The sequence below is a fragment of the Lissotriton vulgaris genome, chromosome 1_2 (assembly GCF_964263255.1).
Source record: "Lissotriton vulgaris chromosome 1_2, aLisVul1.2, whole genome shotgun sequence".
NCBI lineage: Eukaryota > Metazoa > Chordata > Amphibia > Caudata > Salamandridae > Lissotriton > Lissotriton vulgaris.
Window position 1 is genome coordinate 354666632 of NC_141686.1, and position 24672 is coordinate 354691303.

The 24672-nt window shown below is 43.3% G+C and overlaps 1 protein-coding gene across 1 annotated transcript in view; it reads right to left on the bottom strand.

Moving 5' to 3' along the window:
* Nucleotides 1–3031: 3031 nt before the first annotated feature.
* The window catches only part of LOC147736804 (uncharacterized), a 113911-nt gene continuing 92270 nt past the window's right edge, over nt 3032–24672 (bottom strand). The window contains exon 3 of the mRNA XM_086953822.1: nt 3032–4162. Coding sequence (XP_086809948.1) covers nt 3405–4162 — 758 coding nt within the window. The 3' untranslated portion in view covers nt 3032–3404. The remainder of the gene's footprint in view (nt 4163–24672) is intronic.

A 24672-nucleotide genomic window follows, 5' to 3' on the forward strand; every position in this document is an offset into this window, starting at 1 on the left:
GACAAGAAAAGAAAGGAATCCCATGAGAGTGTGAAAGATTTTTCTGGACTATACAGCCATTTCTGATATTTCAGGAATTGCCTTAAATAAATGGAAGATCCAAACTACCTGCTTGTGGAACAGTGGAGGATGAGTGGAGCCTGCAACCCGCAACCTGCAACCAATTATCAATTGCATTTTGGTTTCGGTGGACTGGTAATGGTGAGCCGCAGAACAGTGAACATGAAATGCAAAGTGCCACAGAAAGAAAGTGATTGTAGCTACGAAAGAAAAAGGTTTAGGCGATCCTCTAAACCAAAGTGTTTTTTGTTGATCCTCAGTTACAATTGACATACATACACAGTTGTTCCTGTGTCTTAGTAAGCATGTAAGGTAGCGCAGATTGTTAAGGCATCCACTGTGGACATCTGCAGCACGCAGAGCACAGGCTTGAAGCCTTTCAATATGCAACACATCCTCGACCCTTCTTTTGTGAAGGCGTCCCCTCCCTCCGATGGGGAATGCTATACAACACGTGGATTGGAGTAAAATGGACATAAGGCGTGGATATTCTTAAAAGGGTTGATGCGTGTGTGTGTCTGTTTTGTATGTCCAAAATGCTTGCGGGTATAATCCTATGTACTGTTCATCCCACTAAAATCTAAGGGGCAGATTTACAATAACTGGAGCATCCCCAGGGATGCGCCAGTTATTGTGCGCCACAGCTCCGCCACCCATGGTGTGCCGCATTTACATTGCGGTGCTCCATGGTGCAAAAATGGCAGAAGGTGCGTGACGCATCTGTGCCGTAAAGGCGGCACATTGCTGGAGTTGCGTCGCAAGCACGAAGCAGCTCCAGCAATGCTCTGGGGGCCCTATCTGTCCAATGCTGCGTCAAGCCTTATGTCTGCTTCATGCAGGCTCAGGGTTTTGACGCAGCATTGGCCTAAAAGTGACTGAGTGAAATATTGTAGATTTCACTCAGCCACTTTTAGGAGGCGTTCCTGCGCAGGAACGACCCCCCCTACGCCGGAACGCCTCCTTATGGCGCAGGGCTTTACAACGTGACGCATCTCCCAGATGCGTCACGTTGTAAATACCCCACACCATGGCGCATCTTTTGCGTCGCTGCTGCGTCACAAAAGTGACGCAATGACGGCATAAAAGAGGCGCATCAGGCTTGTAAATCTGCCCCGATCTATTCAGTTGCATTTAGGAACCAAACTGTGTTGTTAAATGAAACATACGGGAACCTTACTTAGGCAGAATTAAGTCATGCATGAACCAAGAAAAGGTAGACAAAGGGTTCGCTGTTACTCAGCCGTCGGCAGTGCAGTGACTCGTAATAATGATCATTTTATCTGAGCATGGTCCTGGAAAGATCGCCTCTCCTTCCAAAGCGTACAGCCCTCCATCAGTGCTAGCAGGAACGTCCTACTCGGGTTTATGCATATTTATGGAAAGATCAGGATGCCATGAGCTCAGGTGCAAGCAAAGAAAATCACCAATTTGATTGTTGTTGGGCTGCTAATATACAGTCATTTACAGAGTCAACGGGCCCCTCATAGCCCTGGGCCCCGTGCCACTGCACCTGCTGCACCATTGATAAAGCGCACAGAAGCATGAAGAGTCACCAAGCACCAGCAGGAGTGTGTGATGAATGGACCGAGAACAGCAGGAGCTTCTGCCGTCCGCTGGGAAAACACGAGCATGGACTTCAAACAAAATATTATCTCCAAGCTTAAGACTGAAAGAGACATCTGCAATCATGAGGAGCACAAATAAATGAATGCTTGCAGTGATTAAATTGTTTAAAAAAAACAAACCTGTGCCGGTGCTCAAGCCACTGCTGTTGCTGCACACGTGCAAAGCTGGCGCTGCACCATTAGTGTAGTGCCCTATTGGCTAGTTCTCCTACTGGGGGAGTAAATCATTAGGGGTCACTTGTACAAAGCATTTTTGAAGTCGGAAACGTCCAACCGCAAAAATGCTTTTACAAATGCACCAAATACAAATTGTGATTCAGTAACACGCTACCTACTTGCAATTAGTGTTTGAGATTTGGTATTTAAAAGGGGCGTGTTTACGGCATTTATTCCAATTACTGAATCTGAATGAGCTGTATGAAAGTTTTGCGACCAAATTAAGATCACATTTTACTGACTCCCTGAAGGAGTTAGTAACCTATTTGCAAATAGGTAGGGGTCCTTTGAATAATGGAAAACAAATATTTGTAAGAGCAGGCGGCTGTCCCACGGACCCCACTGTCTACTCTTAAAAAATTAAACGAAAAAGCTTATTTTCTTTCTTTTTTAATGCATCCCATTATCCTTTCAGGAAAACGGGCTGCATAAAAAAAACAACAGACTGCTTTATTAAAACCCAATCATAGACATGGTGGTCTGCTGTCCTCAGCAGGCTGCCATCTCTGTGATGGCTGTGATTCCTAATGGGTCTCAAATTGCGACCTACCTCACTAATATGCATGAGGTAGGTCTATTTGTCACTCGCTAGCAATCGCTAATGAAACTCAAAAGAGTTTCATACATTAGGAATTCAGATTTCCAAATTGCAACTCAGAGAGAAACACAATTAGGAAATCGGTATTCCTGATGCTAGTACATCCTGCCCTAAGTCTTGTTGTATTTTGCATTCTTCGAATGAGGAAAGCAAAAAAGGGCTGGGATGAAAAAAATAAATTAAAAAATCAGTCTGGACACAGTACTAACTTCTTACAAGAGGTAAATGAACTTATACCTGGTGGTACACATAGATACGGAGCTGCTTGGTGGGTTCGCTGCTTTCCAGTTGGTTGCGGCAGCACTCTTCACTACCGAAGCCTGAGTGCTGTAGAGCTTACTGAGCGACAAAAAAATAAATGTGCGCCCTATAGGAGGGGATCTTAAATGCACAGAATGCTAACTCGAACCCATTGAAATGAAAGATACAGCAGGATTTATTTAGGAAAAGAGGTCTAAATACATCTGCAATAAACACAGTTCAACTACTAACTTTTAAATGTATGTGATAAAAGGTATGATGGGAAAGGAAAAGAGCCCACGTTTTTTTCTGCAGCTCCAACGTTAATCAGGCACCACAAAGAGCGAGCAACACCTGGGCTGAAGATGGAAGCAAGTCCGTTCCACGAGTCGAGTACCTCTGTGCGCTGCAGAGGGGCTACGGGCTTCGATTTGTTAGGACTTTGGAATCTGCAAATAGGGGGCTGTGCTGAGAGCACTAGCTGTGAGCTCAAAGTTGTTGTGACGTGTAAGTAGTAGTTTAGTGTGTGTTTTGTAAGACAGCGTGAGAGCGTTGCGGCTGTGCCCTCATGTAATGCATGAGAGAGGTGGTAAATGAATCCTATATTCGGTTGGTACAATAGAATCAACTAGCAGTGAGAAACGCTCAGCACATTTATAAAGAAATTAGATTAGTTGGTGCGTTTGTAGATTTGCCTTTTGATTGAAGCTCTTCTCGCACACAGTACAGCGCAAAGGCTTTTCTCCTATGTGCGTTCCCTTATAAGCAAAGCGCTGGGAACACTCAGTGCAGTGATAAAGCTTCTTTCCTGTGTGTACGATTTGATGCTGTACAAGGGATCTCTTATCAGCATAGCGCTTGGTACACAGAGTGCAGGGATAAGGCCGCTCTCCTGTGTGCGCTCTTTGATGCCGTACGAGGCCTCCCTTTCGAGAAAAGCGCTTTGAACACACAGTGCAGTGATAACGTTTCTCCCTGGTGTGTTTTCTTTGGTGCTGTAGTAGATCTGCCTTTTGATTGAAGCTCTTCTCACACATGGTGCAGTGATGAGGTCTCTCTCTGGTGTGTATTAGTTTGTGCTTTAGTAGAGTTGTTCTTTGCTTGAAGCTCTTCTCACACAAGGTGCAGTGATAATGCTTTTTTCCTGTGTGTATGCGTTGATGCTCATGGAGAATTTGCTTTTGAGTGAAGCTCTTTGCAGATACAGTACTGTGATAAGGTCTCTCTCCTGTGTGTACCCTTTGATGCCGTACAAGGGTTGCCTTCTGAGAAAAGCGCTTGGAACACACTGTACAGTGATGAGGCATCTCTCCTGTGTGTATGCTTTGATGAGGCATCTCTCCTGTGTGTACGCTTTGATGAGGCATCTCTCCTGTGTGTACGCTTTGATGCCGTACAAGGCCTTCTAGATGTGACTGTTGTGCTGCAAAATAGAAAAACATTAAAGATTACATGAAGAAAATATTTCTTGAAAAAGCTGCATTGTTATAATATGGAGAGGTGAACAGTTACAATGCAGAGAAAACAATGTATGTTCTAAGAAGAAGAGTCACACTTCCCTTTGAGACACAAATGGTGGCTAGTCCTCCTACATAAAGTGCGGTGACCTAGTCCTGCAGCAGGAGCATGCTGGGAAATCAAGTGATTCACAAGAACCACTGTTTGACATGGTGTTTCTGGTTGGCTAGGGTAGGCACCGAAGCCAGGCAGAATCCACCACTCTAGTCAGGGTAAGTCAGATACACACCTGAGATAATCTGCGCTCACCCTCTGGTAGCTTGGCGCAGAGCAGTAAGGCTAGTTTAAAGAAGCAATGTGCAAAGCATTTGTGCAACACACTCGTACAGCAACACAGTGAGTAAACCACAAAAGGGAATCCACACAGAATTAAGTAAAAATAGATTCTATACTGTACATCAAACAAGACCAAAATGACTTAAATCACACCATTAGTGCATATAATGCAGGTTTGACAGAGAAAAACACACATTACTATGAAAACATAGGTCACAGCGAACCTGTTCTCCTATTACACGTCATATGGTAACTGTAGTAAACGTGGTTAAAGTGTTTGCATTTAGAAACCAAACTTAGGGCGCAGGAGCACCTACTAAATGCTAAACAGTAACTGAGCTTGAGGTTTACAGCTGTTCTCCTCTATGGACGGCCTGCGCCTTTCTTGAGGTCATCTCTAGAGCAGAGACAATGCTGTGAAGGAGAGCAGGGCAGCTTTACCACTCTTCTGGACCCAACCTGCCTCACAGTACCTTTATGGGTGCAGGGTCACTGTCCTCAGGGCATCTGTAAATTGCTGACAATGTGTCATGTCTCGGGAGTGGGACCCGATGTTGTGAGCTTCGTGCAGTATACACGTTAAAAACAGAGGGCGAGGCCGGCTGGAATTTGCCTCAGAATGTTCACCAGCCACATGTTATAGAACAACGTGCTGTTGAAGGCTTTGTGCAGCTCCAGTAGCACGTATAATGTCCGTCATTACTAAATACTAAGCAATATGTAAACATATAAGTATGCATGTGTTTTCGAGCTCACCCCAAAATACATAAAATGCATTTGAAATGGTATAGATACACGAAAATGAGTATTATACTGTACGTTTTTCAAGCAGTGGTATCATTCAGATAATGCATATATAAATATCAGCTGAATGAAATGCGAAAATTACATTTATGAAATGGCTCTTAATACAGAAAAGAAGGTCGAGACCATTTCATCACATATTTATACAATACTCTACATGTGCTAGAGGCTACGTCGAAATATTGTCTCTAGAGTCTCTAAAAATAGAAGTTCTGTTCTCGAAGAATAGTTCTACTTTAAGCAGAGTACAAGTGCAAAAAAAAAGAAAATATTTTGGAGATTGGAAAAAATTATTTTGAAAGGCTTGCGAAAAATTGGTCTACAACAGTAGGTGAAAGTTCGACCAAGTTCGAAAAAGCAGCAATAGTGCAAATGTGAGAATCATTGCCATCATCGATTTCTACATCAGCAATGCTCACAGAAGGTTGTACCTGTGTGGTGCCGCTTTCATCTCATACTCCACCGCCACCTAATCGTAATGGTGAAGTCTCAACGAATGCCGTCATCAGAATAGGTAGCCACTGTGTTACAACACGTTGCATGAGCCGTTACCGAACCAAGCAAAGTATCGATATCCATTGGTACTGCTGATGGTAGTGTAAGACAGACGTCCAACGGGCATTCTTCTCCGCATAGCAGACATCAAAGCACAGGTAAGATGCAATCTTGCCAGATTGGTCTGAATGAAAGAAATGAGGTAGTACTCAGATCTCTTAGCCGGGCCAATCCGAGGACTCTAGTGATCCGGTCTCGGTATTGTATTGATAGGATCGTTTCTTCCATCGTTGCTGGAGTTTTGTCTGTGATTTGGCTTGCCATATCGGAGCAGAAGGAATAAAAATAAAATTCCTTCTACGAGTCCCAAAATAAGAGGTAGGCCGCCAAAGACAGAATGCACAAAATTCGGGAAGATGCCCAGAACTGTTTCAAAGGGTGCTAACAGTCCCGAAAAAATTGTCTTAAATACATGTGCGATGCCACTGGTATCAGACATGTTTAGAATTTGTCTTAACATTTCTACGAAATGCACGGGCAATTTGTCGACAATAGGATATGTATCACTGCTGCTGTCTTTGCAACTTGCAGATCATACGTCTCTTTGGACGAGGTTAAAGGCACAGTTGTCTATAAAAGAATAGACTTCATTCTGCTTAAAGTATCAATTCAAATAGAAGAGATATTCAGAGAAGGCCATATTGCTGCCTCCTTGTCTGGTTTGCTGTTTGGATACAATACTTGCATACAGCAAATGACCCTGGAAGTAACGGTTACGAGATAGGCTTTTCCTGGCACCATGCCACAACAGCTGTGGTCACTTATTAGAACGTAGCTGCTGTTGGAAAGCTGTCTGAAAAAAGGCTCTATCTGTTCTGCAGGGGTGCCGTGCAGGTGACATTAAAGGTTATTTGATGAACCCTCACAGGCTCCATGCAGGTTAATACCTTGACGCAGAAGTGTACCGCTTACTGAATTTTTACAGTTGTTACCACTAAGAAATACCTCTTTTTTCCCTTCACTATAGCATCTATGTGTATAAGGTAAATTCCAGGTTAACTTGACGTATCCTTTACCCAACTTTTCATACAGGCCTGCTGGTATATACTTTTGGCAATTTTGAAACTGAAAAGTTGTTATCGGAATTGTAATTGTTCCATGTATTATCCATTCAATGACAGGTCTCTCTGACATTGTCAATGGTAACCTCTCAAGTTTTTCAATGCTCAGTATCGTATAGTCTGCTCCTTTTTGTGCCAAACTGATTTGTTTATCAGTAAGGTTAAAGATAGAAAATAATGACGTTATGTTGCTTAGACGCCATGGCACATAGCCTGAACGCAGGTTTTGCAACGTCCAGCCTAGCTGTACAATAGAACGCAATTGGGACTGGCTATGTTGTAACATTAGCAAGTCCTGCTCTATTATATCAATAGCAGATGATACAATGCTGTCCAGTGAATATATTCTGGAGGACAGAGTCGTTAACCCATTGTCCACTACAGAAAGTGATTTTTCCAAATTAATACAATCAATTTCTCGTATTTTTTCTGCAGTTTCAATTTGTGTTTCTTTCCAAGCTTCGTTGTAAGCAGCGTATACACCGGCCGCAGTTTTTTACGCTGTTTGCCAGGTCCCAGTATGAAATCTCGCAAGTCAGCACCTTCTTTAAGTAAAGTCAAGTGTTGCTTAATTTCAGGCAGTGTGGATTTCTGTAGCCACTCAAGGCATAGTATTCCTACACTATATGTTGTAACTATCCCTGGATGTTGTCTCTGGGAATATCTTGGGTCTGGCCTGTTCTGTTTGAACCCCTGTGTTTTGTTCAGGAATCTATCTTGACAGTTATTAGTGTCTGTGGACCAGATCAACCATTTTTTCCAATCAGGATTTGTTCTGTTTTGGTGTAAAATATGGGATACGTCTATCCCCACATCTGTAGTGCTATTACTATCAGGTATGGGCTTTAGAATAGACAGTTTGTTTAAGTCTTTTATCTTAGCTAAGCCAAGACAAGTAGTCTGTTGAATGGTGTCATTCAGGAATATTATCTGTTCTGGGATCATGCAGGCTCTTAATAATGATTCTAGACCTTGTACCTGCCAGTCTTTTGTACCACAGATGGTTTTTGTCTCAATGTTGTTTTTCCAAAATTCAAAACCAGATGTAGACATTTTTTCATAACATTTTTCCGAATAAATCAATTTAGTATTTGTCAACATGTTTTTCATTCCTGTCTAATTTAACATTTTAAAATAAAACGTTTCTGGATCACTGTTGTTAAAACCTGAGAAGTATGGGAATTTCTCATAAAATGTTTTCTAGCTGCCTTTTGGTGGTGTTGGACAATGTTCTCATTGGTTATAACTAAAAACATTTCTAGCATTAGCAGATTTATGCAAATAGTGATGACCATAATGATTATAGCAATAGATTTCTTCATAATTTGATGAACCCTGTAGATAATCATGTTCTGTGAATTTTGCTGACATTTGTATGTCTGATTAACAAACAAGTGGTTCTGTTGGGTAGTGATAATAATTTCTTTAGGGGAGGCTGACAACAGCTCAGAAACACACAACAAGCAAAACTCTCTGATATGCAAAGTTTTTATATATATTAAAAACAAGAGAAAGACAATATACTGGAATTACTTCATTCCACTACATTACTAATAAGTACTTCAAATTCGTGAATAGTGACTGTGGTGATTAAAGTGACTAGTGCAATGCATATAGTGACACTTATATACAAAACAATTATTTACAATAAAACCACAAGGGGAAAAGACCGGGGGAAGGAAAAACGAAGTATTTTCTGTCGTTGTGAGGCCAGTATTGTAAAAGTAAATATTCCAAGGAAAACAAATGGTTAATGTCCAAGTTCCTGGAGCTATCTTGGCCAAATAAGAGCGTCGACGTTTCGACCCTAGTTGCGCCCCAGTTGGTGGTCGCGGCGGGTCTTTATCAAGACAGGGGGGGCTGAAAGGAAAGGGATAGGTATCAGAGAGGTGCTTGTAAATTACGTCAAAAAATGACGAGAGTCGCTGAAGGTTACTTACAAGGGGATCGGTCAAATGGTGAATTATTCCAGAGGGTAGCCCGTTGGTCAACCTAAATGGAAAAAGAACTTTTAGGACCATGTGGTGTAAAATTGTAGCAACCACATTTGTGTCTCTCATTAATCAAGAGGCATTTATTTAAGGTACCTAGGTGATTACCTAGGGTACATGATTACTCAGTAGATAGGTGTGGTAAAATTATTTAAATTAAGTGCCTAAGTGATTTAAAGCTGGCAAAGGAAGTGCCTAAGTGATTCTAAAACACGGTGCAAGTCCGAGCTCGGAAATACAACCGGAGTCCTAACAAGGGAAAATGATTAATACGGATCCCCTTGTAAGTAACCTTCAGCGACTCTCGTCAATTTTTGACGTAATTTACAAGCACCTCTCTGATACCTATCCCTTTCCTTTCAGCCCCCCCTGTCTTGATAAAGACCTGCCGCAACCACCAACTGGGGCGCAACTAGGGTCGAAACGTCGACGCTCTTATTTGGCCAAAATAGCTCCAGGAACTTGGACATTAACCATTTGTTTTCCTTGGAATATTTACTTTTACAATACTGGCCTCACAACGACAGAAAATACTTAGTTTTTCCTTCCCCCGGTCTTTTCCCCTTGATGTTTTATTATAAATAATTGTTTTGCATATAAGTGTCACTATATGCATTGCACTAGTCACTTTAATCACCACAGTCACTATTCACGAATTTGAAGTACTTATTAGTAATGTAGTGGAATGAAGTAATTCCAGTATATTGTCTTTCTCTTGTTTTTAATATATATAAAAACTTTGCCTATCAGAGAGTTTTGCTTGTTGTGTGTTTCTGAGCTGTTCTCAGCCTCCCCTAAAGAAATTATTATCACTACCCAACAGAACCACTTGTTTGTTAATCACATATACCCAGGTTCTGAGGGACACAGGGTTACCCCTTTTTGTTAAATCATCGACATTTGTAAGTCTGGCATCATAATATTAATATTTTCAAAGTCCCAATCATCAGAGAAAGTACTAGGTGATACAAAGTCACTTGAGGAAACCTTGAATTGATGTGGATATTTCAAGAGCTCAATCAGGCCATATATTTCGTAATCAGTTTTGTCCCATGCTACACCCCGATGTATAGGATTGGCTGTGATGTTCACTGATGACAGTTCTCTTTATTTGATGTGTGATGATCTGTGAGGCTTTAGGACCAAGTTGATGTTCTGACTTGCTGTGTCCATTGTACTATGTTTTCCATCAATAAATCTACCCAAACTTAAAACAATGATGAGCCAGAGCAGGAGGAAAAGTACACCTAACACAATCCATAATTCAATCCATGGTGAAATCAGATATGTTTCTCCAAGTTGATGAAAGAGTTCTGTAATTTTTTCTTTGAAAGTTTTTGTTGCTGGCATTTCTTCCTGTTCACTTGGATCATCAGAAAAGTCATCGAAATTGATGAAGTAGCTAGATGCAGTTCTGTCAATTGTTGGAATTGCTTCCGGATTTGCATTAGTCTTTGAATCTTTTTTTTTTTCGTTTGCATAGTCTGAGGCTACATCGTTGTAGACAGGCGTTTCATAACGAACTGTCGCAATTTGGGTTTCAAGAGGCACAAGTTCCATGGCTTTGTTGCATAGTCCTTTTTTATTCACTGCAGGTTTATCAAATGTGATTAGTCTTTCAGTTTGAACCTCTTGGATTGTAGCAAGATTTGGTCTTCTGCTATTTCTTGGGCGTCCACTGGGCCTACTACTTATTATTGGCCACATGATTGTGGTTTTACCAGGTGGATTGATACAACTCTGTTCTCCTTTTTACCAGAAAGGGGCGGTAGTACTACTGATCTTGTTCCGCTGACAGCTAAGACAGGTACTGCTTTTCTGTAAGAAGGCCCAAATTCCTACTTCACCACGATCTTTTCTCTGACCAGATCCCCAATCTTTGGAATCCAGACAGGTCTTGCTGGGACAGGTGGTTTTTCTTCAGTGGTTGTTGGCTTTAGCTTTATGTTACTTAGACTTCTTCTTGTTTCATTTAAGTCCTGTAAAACAGCCAAACAATCTTTGATATCAAAGGTTTTTTGTTTCACCACTGAAGTCTGACAATCTAGGTCCTGGATGATCATTCTAGTGCCGAACAATAGTTCGTATGGAGTGATACCTCCTAGAGAATTTCTTGGCAGATTATTAAGACTACGTTGGATACTTGTTAGATGTTTGACCCACCCGTCACCCGAACCTAATACCCTCACTGTTATAGATTGCTTTATGTCACAGTATCGGGTTCCTGCCACCACTGGGGTGCAGGAAGGGATAGAGCATACATTATTGACAAGACATAACTTTTATACTTAAACCATATAATGAATACCAATACAGTAGGCGTAACAGCTGAGAGAAACAAGATAACAGCATACACGTGTTAGCAATACGTAATCAGAAGGCGTGAACTAGGCGTGGACATAGAGGTTTGTGCTAGAAACGTCACATGTAAGTGTCACGAGTAGGTGGGTACTTAGCAGAATTGTGCAATGTCAGCAGAAATCTGAGGCCTGGATGCGCGCGCAGCTGCATGATGTGTGATTGACGTGAAGCTGGAGGGTGCAGGGGACTTGACATTTACACTAGCGGAAAGAGACAGAAGTCTGGCATGTCAGATCAACTCGTACCTATATCATATCTGATATCTGATGTTTGGGAACCATATTATCTAGAGGAAAAGGTCTCTTGGGCAGAGGCTATTCTATACTGACTGTGAGTGCGTGTATAAGCGTCTAAGTGTCTGCATGAGATGCGCGGGGGCATGGGCCTACCATGGTAACAGAGGCTATGAATTACTTGCACGGAGACAGTGAGGCCGGGCCCTTTGCTCTGCAGCTGGAAGGATGTTTACTTGAACTAGTAGGCAGGAATGTATGTTTGAGGAGCGGAACAGATAATTTGAAGGTTGAATACAGTTTTGGCAGGCAGCAGGCTGAGCCAAGCGCCGTTAGCCGCACAGGGAGTAAGGCAGAGGTCACGGGTACAGAAGCAGCCCAGGCTGAGGCGTTCAGAGTCAGAAGGCAGAAAAAAGGCTCGATGGCAGAATTCAGGGCCTACTTCGCCAGAGCTGAAAAACGTGTAAAGTACACCACAAAAAGACGTTGGCACGGCATACTTAGGAACGGAATATTCAACCCGTTCAGGGTGGATCTGAAAGAGGACATGTTAACGTTGGACGCAAATGTATTTGCGTCTTCATAACTGGCACAGGAGGGAAGTTACATGCACTTTAAGCTGGTACATGGAGACGGTGGGGTACACGTTAGGGAACATTTCTTGACCATAAAATCTATATTTCCTCATTCCCTCCTTGTTCCCTACGGACCCTTCATGATATATCGATCCTCATAAACCGATCAGTCTGTTCTTGTAACATCATTTGCTCTTCTTTCTTCTTTTCGCGTTTTAGGTGAAAACTGGAATGTGTAATACATGAAGTGGCGCACAGACCACAAATCGCTGGCCCACACTGTCGGCACAGGCAGCAACTGAATACTATGACAAGGGCAATGCCTAGGAAGGATAGGATCTTCCATCCCCAAGCGGTCAATGTTGTCCAGAACCAACCGGACCAAGTCCAGGTGCCTGGATTCTGATGTATCAAACTTGCAATCTTATGAAGACGTGTAATAGCTTTATATACTGTAGGCGCGTTTTCTGGAATGAAAACACAGCAACTTGACCCGATGACCTTACAAGCTCCGCCCCTATCTGCTAGGATGACGTCAATAACAAGACGATTCTGGAGAACAACAACCCGCATGGCAGATTGCTCCTCTGTTAAGTTGCCTAGAGCGGAGGTAGTTTCATTCACTACTGCTTCGAGTGTTCTAGTTAATCTTCGTATCAGTTTACTATTTTGGACGGGACCTGTGAAGAAAAAGAATCCTTTATTGAAATCTGTGTATTGCTCCCATGCCGTTTCAGTATAGTCGACAATCGGGAGATCTCTTCGGAGTCTATTCTTTACTAGATTTGTATTTCTGTGATAATCAGGAGGGGCTAGAAAAACAGGTGGCAGAAGGAATGCAATGTAACAGGTACCATCCCAATCTGGAGGTAAGCGTATGTATGCGGTATGGCCACAAACAAAGTAGGAATGACGAGTAGCTCTAAAGGAAGATTTGCCTTGATCACTGAATTCAACCACAGTAGTACATTTACTATGACCTAAGTGCACTGAGCCCTTCTTTCTGACACATAAGTCACCTGTGACTGGTAATACTGACATAGCAGGGAGAACTGGTGCAGCTTCGGATTCAACAGTAAGAATCATAAGGTTAATTGTATGATTACCTAATCCATATACTTCATTTTCTAGATCGGTTCCTATTCTAGTGGGAAGTCCCTTCTTGTCAGGGTAACAGGCGTTAAGCAGAACTAAGTTCAAGTTTCCCCACACCCAATTTCCTTCGAAAACAGCAATATCAGGATCTAAGGAATTAATTATTCTAAACCATGCTCCACATGAGCCATTGTGTGTGAACGGGTACGGAAAGAGGGGCAGAACTCCCTTGTATTTCTGATAAGGAGGGAGTCGGCCACATATCCAACAGTTTGTAGCATTATTAGTCTGATGGGAGTGATGTAACATACTAATGAATGTGTTGTTGCGCAGCGCAAGTCTGTAAGATAATTCATGGGGGGGTAACTCGCTAAAAGAATGCTCGGCAGTGACATTGTAAACAGGTTGTTCACGCTTGAAGATAGGGTAGTATATAGGCAGCAATATACTGGCAACAATAATCAGAAGACTTAGAAAAAACATAATCAATAATGTCACTATACAGTGACTATGGAGTGATTTACAGTATGCACGTTTCTTGAATCGTCTCTCTCTCTCTCTATCTCGGTCTAGGGGATACATGTCAGAAACTATTTAACCGATTCACCTAGGGGAGGACTTAAACAATTAAACTGTCTGACTTGCTAGACCGTAATTTCTCTTTGTATTCCTCTTGGGGAGTTTTCTCTCTTTTTGGAACTTTGAAGTCTCTAGTATCGAGGCAGTCCTTTGAGGGGGTGGAAGAGTCAGTCTCTGGCAGCAGTTCATTACATTTTTTAATATGACTCGTGTGGATCCACCCCTTTCTTCCTTCAACTTTAATCGCCGTCCTCGTGGTCAGAAGGACGATCTTCGGCTCCTTCCAGCGGGGCTCCAGCGGGCTTTTCCTGTCGAAGTTGCGAATCAACACAGTATCCCCGGGACGGACATCATGTGGCTTTACATCAGTGTTGTCAGGGAAGGCTGCGGCAACCTGTGAACGACATAATTGGAGTGCAGACATCAAGGAGGCAAGGTAATCTGTCAGCATGTTACAATCAACATCGGTTATTTTCTTAGGCATGGGCGTCCCCCACATATTCGGTGGTCTGCCAAAGACCACCTCATACGGGGATAGTCCTGATCTCGAATGGGGGACCATTCTCATATAGAACAGTGCAACTGGCAGGGCGACTATCCAGTCGACCCCTTTCTCTTTACAGATTTTAGCAAGTCGTGTTTTCAGTGTCTGGTTATGCCTCTCTACAAGGCCAGCGGCCTCGGGATGTCGGACGCAGTGGAATTTCCACTGATATCCTAGCAGAAGGGAAACCTGTTTCATGAGTTCGGATGAGAATGGCTGTCCGTTATCTGAGTACACGACACGAGGCAAGCTGTACCGTGGGAAGAATTCTCGAACCAGCTGCCTGGCAGTGGTCGGGGCAGTGTAATCTGGGACTGGATATGCTTCGGTCCAACGGGAAAGTGCACAAACAACTACGAGGACATACTTGAATCCTCGACAACGGTCCATCTGGATATAATCCATCTGGAGGACTTCAAAAGGGTGATCGGGAGGATGGAATCCACCTTGTTCTACAGGGACGCTTTTACCTGGATTGAACTGACAACAGATCATGCAAGTACGCACTTTCTGTTTTGCTGCTGCTCGTAAATGTTTGTTGTACCAGAGATTCTGTAAACTGTCTAACATAGCTTTTTCTCCTAGGTGTGCTGGACTATGTGCTGTATTTATTATGACTTGAACCATAGAGTCGGGGAGAAACCATGTAGATTTTCCCTTCGTCATCCAACCTTGATCTGTCTGGATCCCTCCTAGTTCAGTCCATTTCTTGATTTCATCTGGAGTAGCATGTGTCTGAATATCGATTACATCTAGTGTGGGATCCCTAACTGTCATACAATGTGTCGGTACTATTGTCTTTGTCACATCAGTTGTCTGGGTGTGAGTCAATGCTGTATGTTTTGCTGTTTGGTCTGACAGGTCGTTACCCTGGGAAATGGAATCTGTAACTTTAGTATGTGCTTTACACTTCATGATGGATATGCCTGAAGGCAGATGTATTGCTTCTAATAGTGCTTGAATGACGGGACCGTGTTGGATCTTGGCACCGTGAGAGGTCAGGAAACCTCGTTCTTGCCATAACACTCCGAAGTCGTGTACAACTCCGAAAGCATAACGTGAATCTGTGTATATGTTAACATTTCTGTTCTTGGCTAGTATACAAGCTCGGGTCAGAGCGATGAGCTCTGCTGCTTGAGCTGACAGTGTATCAATACGATATGTTTCTTTAACTTCAGTTTCAGTGGTCACTGCATACGCGGCCACTAATTCTCCTGTGTTTGTTCTCATACATGAACCATCCACATAAAGTGTCAGGTCTGGATTTGTCAGTGGAACATCTGTTAAGTCTCGCCGGGGTTTTGTTACTGCATTAATGATCTCTATACAATCATGCGGGGCTGAATTAGTCATAATCGAAGGTAACAATGTTGCGGGATTCAGAGTGTTACAGCGTCTGATTTCTATGTGTGGCTGGAATAGTGTCAGTTCATAACCTGTCAGTCGTGCTATAGTCAAGTGTTGAGTCTGGGTTCGGTTTAGAAGAACCTCTACAGAATGTGGAACTTGTACTGTTAATTGATGTCCTAAGACAATTGAATCGCTCTGTCTGATTGCTAGGGCTGTCGCTGCGACTGACTTTAAGCACGCAGGGAGTGCCTGGGCTACTGAATCCAATGTACTTGAAAAATAAGCGCAAGGCTTATGTGAACCTGCTTGATCTTGAGTGAGGACAGACAACGCTGTACCATCACGTTCTGTAAACAAAAAGTGTAAAAGGTTTGCTGTAACATGGTGTCGCTAAAACTGGTGCTTGACATAAAGCTTTCTTTAATTCCTCAAAGGCCTGCGTATGTTCCTGAGTCCAAGGAAGGGTAGTCGAAGTCGCTGCCTCCTGTGTTGTCAACTGAATGAGTGGTTTAGCTAGAAATGCATGTTGAGGAATCCATTGTCTGCAGTACGAGGTGAGGCCTATAAAGGCCCGCACTTCCTTTTGTGTCTGGGGTTGTGGCATATTTACAATTAACTGGATGCGGTCAGGAGTGAGCTGTCTCCCCACTTTGGACAGCAAGTGACCCAAGTACACAACTTGCTGAACACAGAATTGCAGCTTCGAAGGAGACACCTTGTGTCCCTTGTCGGCCAGAAAATGTAAAACTGTCAGTGATGCTTGTTCACATTCGCGTTCACTTCGTGCGGTGATCAGCAGATCATCGACGTATTGTAGCAAGGCGGTATTAACTGGCATTTGAATACAATCAAGTTGTCTTTTCAGTGCTTGACTATAGATGCTGGGGCTTTCTGTGAATCCTTGAGGTGCGCGTGAAAATTTGAAACTTCGTCCATTTAAACTGAATCCGAAGAGGTATTGGCTCTCTGGATCAATGGGCACACTGAAGAAGGCGTTCTTGAGGTCAATTACAGTAAAGAACGTTGCTTCTGAATCAATAGCAGTCAATAGGGAAGAGATGTCGGGAACCACAGGGTACTGTGGAACAATGCATTTATTCAGTTCTCGTAAATCAATCACCAGCCGATATACTGGCGGTGCATTGGGATCAGTACGTTTAAGAATCGGAATGATAGGAGAGTTGCAGATATTGGAGTCGGTCTCTACGACCACTCCTTGGGCAATGAGCTCTTCAATGATTTCCAGTAAAGCCACTACAGCATCGGGTGGTAACTTGTATTGTCTGATTCTCGGTAAAACAACTCCTTGTTTGAGTGTAACACGGTATGGTGTGATATGCATGCAACCTACATCGGTTGGGCCTTGTGCCCACAGGTGTTCCGGTACATTTTTCAATCTGACATCAAACTCTCGTAATACATAGTGACCCTTAAAGTCACGCAGGAAAAGTCTAACTCCTTCCGGAGAACAACATATCACAGCTCCTAGAGCCTTCAATGTTTTGATACCCAACAGATTTTCTGGACATGATTTCGTTAGCAACAAGTCGGTAACACGTGATAATGGACCCACAGCCAGGGGGACTGGTTTCGATACCTCATTTACAATAGGCTGTCCTGAAAAACCAAGGGAAACATTCTGTGAGCCTGAGAGGGGTGCCCCTGGGACTTCATTATGGCTGATTGTTGTGCGGCTTGCCCCTGTGTCAATTAAAAACTTTCTGTCTTTTCCCAATACTCGACTATGTACATAAGGACCCTCTTGATCTACAGGAAACTCAATAAGAGGCAAGCCAACCTCCCTCTCTAGGCTGTTTCATGTGTATCGCTGGTAATCGGGATAATCAGATTGGGCATACTGGTTCATCTGTCGTGAAACTTGCTGTGTCGCGGCAATGGGCTGTGGCTGTGGCTGTGATACCGCTGCGGTCTGTGCTGTATGTGGTGGAGCATGCCTAGGTTGTGAATTCTGTGAAGTCTGTTGCTGGACCTGGTCTTGTCTAGACGGATGCGGTCTTTCTTTAGTTTTACCTGTTGCTATATTGTGTTTCAGGACTGGACATTCATGTACGTAGTGACCTGGCTGCTTGCAATAATTGCATGTCCCTTTAACGGGAGCTGCGGCATTACCTGTCTGGATCTGGGTCGTACCCTTTCTCTGGCCGTCGGCTGGAACCGACTGGGCCACTAACATTTTCATTTTCGTGTCTTTCATACGTCTCTGTTCGTGATCCTGTTCTTCTCTAATTCTGTTCTGATGGTATTGTAACATTTGTAACATCTGGGATGGCGTGTTTGCTTGCCATGTACTTTCAACTTTATATACACGGTTTTTGACTGCTGTCAGGGAATTCTCGACTAACTTTGATACAAAAAGATGCGGGTACGACTCGCTACCTGGTTTTAGGCCACTATTAATAATGAAACATTTCTCGAATCTTGAATAGAAGTCACTGGTATCTTCATTGTGTTTCTGTTTACAGGCTGAGATTGCGTCCCAGTCTTCCTTTTTAGTTGACAATAATCTTGGCAAGACCTGTACTATTAAACCTGGTAATGCTTTTGCTTTCTCCCAAAGGCCTAGCCCTGGAGTACAAATTTTTTCCTCGTCTTCTATTTCTGTCCATATAATCTTTTTATCTCCCACCTCCCATTCCTTTTCCTTGAGTTTCTCGTAGATGCCCGTGGGCAGCAGTACCTTTAACAATTTCATAATATCTGTATATGTGTAATCTCCCATGAGTAACATGTCTTTAAGTTCTCGGTGAAAACCTGCAGGGTCTTTATCATGACAGGGTACTAGTTTCTTCATTTCTAATAATTCTAACTTGGTCAGAGGTGTGTATACATACACACGTTTCAGGGTATTATCGGTGCCCATAACTGGGTGTACTTCTCGTAACGGATTCTGCCTGTCAAAATGCTCAAAGTGACACATTTTTCTTTCGGGTGGCTGAGCTGGAACATATTGTGGACCTAAGAAAGCGTTATATTTACGTCGTTGTTCTAGAATTATTTGAATTAATCTGGTACTTAGGCCTCTCCATCTATTCATGAGTAGTGCTTCTAATGTATCGGGTAAGGGACCTGGATCAGAATGTTGTTGTCTGTATAACGTGATGAGATGCTGAATCATGTATATACCAGCTAATTTCTGCTCGTCTGGGGAAAGGTTCAGAAATGTCTGTGCTACTGTATCATCATTGTACGTGTTAGAATTGTCAGCCCATAGTACTGCTGACCTGGCTAGTTCTTGTTCATCCATAGAATTGAGTACATGGTACCCCATTTGTTCTTGAAGCATTTTATCGGTAACTTGAAACAGATGTTCAGGCGATTTTGGTTTTAATATGCCAGAGAGAAAAACTCTCTTGCTTTCTGGACGAATGCCTTTCCTAAGGTAATTTCCCTTACCTACATACGCTATCGTATCTGTAGTCGTTTCTGGTTCTTCAGGTCCTTCCTCCTCCTCCTCGGAGTCATTCTTGTCACTTTCTTTTTCTTTTTCATGTATTTCTATTACTGCCTTTCTGATTTTCTTGTACATGCTTGATATACAATTCATTTTATCATGCTTTCCTTCGGCTATATTTTGACCCCACTTGTTTAGTGATTCTATTTCATCCCGATCTACCCCAGGCCTGCTCTTATTAAGCAATTTATGAAAAAACGTAATATATATGCTTGAGTGTCAACTTTCTGGTGTGCCAGGGCCTCCTTAATACTATCGGGATTTTCTCCAGTCAGGACAAAATGATATATTCTATCTAGGTGATCAGTCATCCCTGGGAATAACACTAGGTAATCTGTAGCTTGTCGCAAGCGTAGTGATGCTATCAACATCCTATCTTCTTTACCGGGTACTGGATCGTATCTGCAAACTGGAAGGGGTTCTTTGAGTCTGTCGAGACGGGGTGATTGGGGGGTATGTTGCTTCAGCAGGTCTCTAAGATGTAATCTGTGTGTTGTTGGCGGGGTCTGGAGCCAGAGGCTTGAGCATTATTTCTCTGTGGAGTCTGTATGTGTATCTGAACTTGTCTCTTACTGGGATCGGGCACAATCGGATTTGGTATATTAATCTTAGGTGCGGGAAGTGGCGGAGGTGGAGGAACAAGTGGAGCGGGTTGTCGAACGGGGGAACCTTGTTGCGGTAATGGCAGGATATGGTCTGGAGGCGGGTTGCCACCTCCGTCCCCGTCACCGTCAGTAGGCGGGACGCGGGCACGTGGATTGGTGTAAGCGGGTGCTACATCGTCTAGATAGGAAGCAAGGAATATGTCTTTGGTGGTCCTGTGATTTACTTTAGTCGGAACCAATGGTGACGGCAGATTTTTCGGTATTTCTGAAGTGGCTTCAGGCGAACCCTCGGCCACAAGATACATGCCATTTACAAGATTGTTTCGCGCGCGGTCTACTTCTTCTGCTTTTACTCTGATCCCTTCATTAACTAATTCGTTTTCTCGGGCTCTATCTGATTCTTCTCTATGTCTGTCTTCTCTACGGAGCGCTCTTTCAGCACGTTTATGTGATTCTTTACGCCAAAATTCTATGGCGTCTTTCTGAGATTGTCTGGCTTTCTTTTTCCATAGCGCTTCTTCTACCTTCACGATGCACTCGGCATCCCATGTTCCTGTAACGGGCCACCTGTGTCTCTCGTCTAGGTGCTTAGTATAATCGGCCCATAAATCTAGATACAATATGGCATCTAAGCCATGCTTATGGTACATAAAATTTCCAGGAGTGTCCCTAGGGGGGATAGGAATTTCTTCCTCTAGCATCCCTTTCCTAGTTCCTATCTGTCTTAGTTTATTGAAGAACGGCATCTTGTTGCTTAGTACTGGATACTCGATACTTGTTACTTACTTCTGAATACAGCTAGTTACACAGAAACACAATAATGTACATCAACCAGTCACTCATACCACGACATTAATCACATGAAAACATTTTGAACATATATCACTACCCTTGATACTAGATGTACTGCTAAACAGCACAGATACACTGTTGAGAACAGTGCAAGAACTTGTATGCTTGATATACTGCTAAACAGTACAGATACACTGTCTAAAACAGTGCAGACCGTGTTTGTGTACCCAAACACGTCTTTACCGGATACATAATAATGCACCCGTCTAGATACGTCCCAGCAATGGTACTCACCGGGAAGCACGGAACAGAAGGCCTCGGAAAACTCGACTGGACTGGACCGGGCTGGACTCGACTCGACTCGACACGTGGATACTTCGGAAACTGGTGGGCCTCTTGACACCTCGGACCTTGCTTCTTTCTGCTAGGCTCTGGTCGGGATCCTCCGCACTCCTCACCGCCTCGTCTGGGTGCTGATCGCAGTCTCCGTCACCTCCGTGGGCCAGAGGGAGATACAGGAAATCCTGCGGGTACGCGTAGTGGTCCGTCTTGACTTATGGCAGGGGGCAAAGGTTGCAACGCACCAACCGGCGCGTGAGGTGGGGGAGGGGTCCCTATTCGGGCGCCAAAATAATGTGGTAAATATTTGATTTACCGTCCTAATTTCTATGCAGGTAAGTACTTAACAAAAATAACTCAATCGGAAAGAAAGACGCAGAGTCCGTGGTGTTAGAGTTCTTAGGGGTTTTATTCCTTAAAAAGGAATGGTCATGGTACCAGATCGGATATCGGGTTCCTGCCACCACTGGGGTGCAGGAAGGGATAGAGCATACTTTATTGACAAGACATAACTTTTATACTTAAACCATATAATGAATACCAATACAGTAGGCGTAACAGCTGAGAGAAACAAGATAACAGCATACACGTGTTAGCAATACGTAATCAGAAGGCGTGAACTAGGCGTGGACATAGAGGTTTGTGCTAGAAACGTCACATGTAAGTGTCACGAGTAGGTGGGTACTTAGCAGAATTGTGCAATGTCAGCAGAAATCTGAGGCCTGGATGCGCGCGCAGCTGCATGACGTGTGATTGACGTGAAGCTGGAGGGTGCAGGGGACTTGACATTTACACTAGCGGAAAGAGACAGAAGTCTGGCATGTCAGATCAACTCGTACCTATATCATATCTGATATCTGATGTTTGGGAACCATATTATCTAGAGGAAAAGGTCTCTTGGGCAGAGGCTATTCTATACTGACTGTGAGTGCGTGTATAAGCGTCTAAGTGTCTGCATGAGATGCGAGGGGGCATGGGCCTACCATGGTAACAGAGGCTATGAATTACTTGCACGGAGACAGTGAGGCCGGGCCCTTTGCTCTGCAGCTGGAAGGATGTTTACTTGAACTAGTAGGCAGGAATGTATGTTTGAGGAGCGGAACAGATAATTCGAAGGTTGAATACAGTTTTGGCAGGCAGCAGGCTGAGCCAAGCGCCGTTAGCCGCACAGGGAGTAAGGCAGAGGTCACGGGTACAGAGGCAGCCCAGGCTGAGGCGTTCAGAGTCAAAAGGCAGAAAAAAGGCTTGATGGCAGAATTCAGGGCCTACTTCGCCAGAGCTGAAAAACGTGTAAAGTACACCACAAAAAGACGTTGGCATGGCATACTTAGGAACGGAATATTCAACCCGTTCAGGGTGGATCTGAAAGAGGACATGTTAACGTTGGACGCAAATGTATTTGCGTCTTCATAACTGGCACAGGAGGGAAGTTACATGCACTTTAAGCTGGTACATGGAGACGGTGGGGTACACGTTAGGGAACATTTCTTGACCATAAAATCTATATTTCCTCAATAGTTATAGTTATGGGATCGCATTTCTCCGTCTGGATTTCTGCGTATAGATAGCCTAACGCTTCTAATAAAGGAGTCCGGGCAAGTGTCTGGTCCGGTTCACAATTGTGATCTCTATTACAGTTCTGCCAATTAATTGCAAAGTTATAAATGTGCACGCTCATCCCTGGCCACCAGTACTCCGATTGTAATTCTATTAGAGATTTCAAGGTCTCTTGGTGCCTCAGACCCATTCCCATGACGTGAGTCTTTCGTAGTTCTTTCTGTAAAAGAACTACTTGTTCCCATAGCTTTTTATGCTTTATTGTGGCACCTGTCTCATTTTTGTAACCATTTTGAATCCAGGTCTGCATGTTGTTATTGTAAGACCGGACGCAGTAATGTGAATTGCACACTATAAGTGACGGGAATTCGCGATCAGCATTTTCAAGCGCCTTCTTTAAAGATCTTATTTCAGCTTGCTGAGCTGTACAGTTTCTGAGGGATTCAGTTTTTGTTATTATCGGTCTGAATTTCCCTAAGCGCCCGCGACCTTTGACAATCGCGCACGCTGCATTGTAAGTTTGTTTTCCCACAACGTAGTGTTGTGCAAATCTGTCTGTGTAGATTACACAGGTGTATTGTTCTAGAGGCACAATTTCGATCGGCAGAGGATATTCATGTTTGTATTCTAGATTTTCTAGTTTTTCATTTTCGGATCAAAAGTGTGTTTCACGTCTTCTGCAGCAAGAGAATTTTCCCATTGTATCCATTTTGGATCTAATGCCACAGCATTTGGAATGCGTGGTCTTGTTACTGCCTCAAGGGCTGATACCGCTGTTAAAACAGATATGCTCCTAGAAAGAGCCCTAGTCCAAGTAGGGCTCTTTCTTTTGCTACAGCCGCAGTTAGAATTTTTTCAGTAGAACTGAATTTCATTTCAGCTTGTATGTACAAGTGTGATTTATAAGCTATTGGTACCGTTTCTCCCTCATTAGAGGTCAGGTATGTGAATCCGCATCTTTCTGGGATGACTCAGATTACAAGGTTGCGTACGTTTAGGCGTGTTTGCAGTTTTGTTTTAGTTAACATGTCTGTTTGTAATGATCTTAAAATTTCTGTGTGTTTCTGAGTCCAATAAATTGGTTTGAAATCAGGTTTTATTAATTCGTAGAGAGGTTTAACCCTCTCTGCATAATTTAGAATGTATATTCTTACGAAATTCAGGAAACCTACTAATGATTGTAAGTTCTTCAGCGTTTTTGGAGCTTGGAGTACAGCACACTTCTCTAAGAAGTTGTCTGCTAGGCTTTTGCCACAGGAATTTTTTAGGCCGAGGCAGAGTCCAAGCACGAACCTCTAGGAGTCGGGAAAGGAAAACAACCACAGAGATGGCCAAACCCTCCCAACCCCGCAGGCGAACGCTTTACCCGTCAGCAACACTACCGATGGTAACCAATGAACCTGTCAGTCTCAGTAATATTCCTGAACAAGATAATGCACTTCTCCCTATTTTCAATCTTACCCAGCACACACTGTCCAGTGGTGAAATGTCACTGCTCAACGAAGGACTCTCATTCGTTCCTACCATTCGCCCTAACTACCTTGATACCCAAACCGAGCTACTTAGATTTTTCAGAAAAACCAGGCTTCACAGCTTTTTTCTTCTGAACCCATCACCCTTGAAGCATGCCAACACTCCCTTCAAACCACCCTCGAAATTTTCTCCCACTAGAGGAATGATTCCACCTGAAATTTCCACCTTCGAGAAACTGGTTCTGAATGACCTCACCACCCTGGAAAAACAGAAATCATTCATTCCATATAACATTTCCATCAATGAAAAAAACGCCCTTGCATCTCTTAAAAACAACCCATCCCTTGTCATTAAAGCGGCTGACAAGGGGGTGGAATTGTGATCCAAGAACTAGACAACTACCGGAACGAAATCTTCAGTCAGCTCAAGAACACCGAACATTACTGTAAACTTCCACGCAACCCGACAGAGGAAATACAAAAGATGATTCATGATGTCACTAACGAGGCACTCGAATCAGGATATCTATCCAAAAAGGAACATTAATTCCTTAACACAAGAGCCCCCAGAATACTGGTGATTGACTGCCTCCCCAAAATTCATTAAAATTCCGACAGTCCACCTGGTCGTCCGATTGTCTCTGGGTGTGGCTTCGTGTTAGAGCCCCTCGGACACTACATTGACTTCTTCACTAAACAGCTTATCCTGAACTCCCAATTCTACATAAAAGATAGCATGTCCATGATAAACATG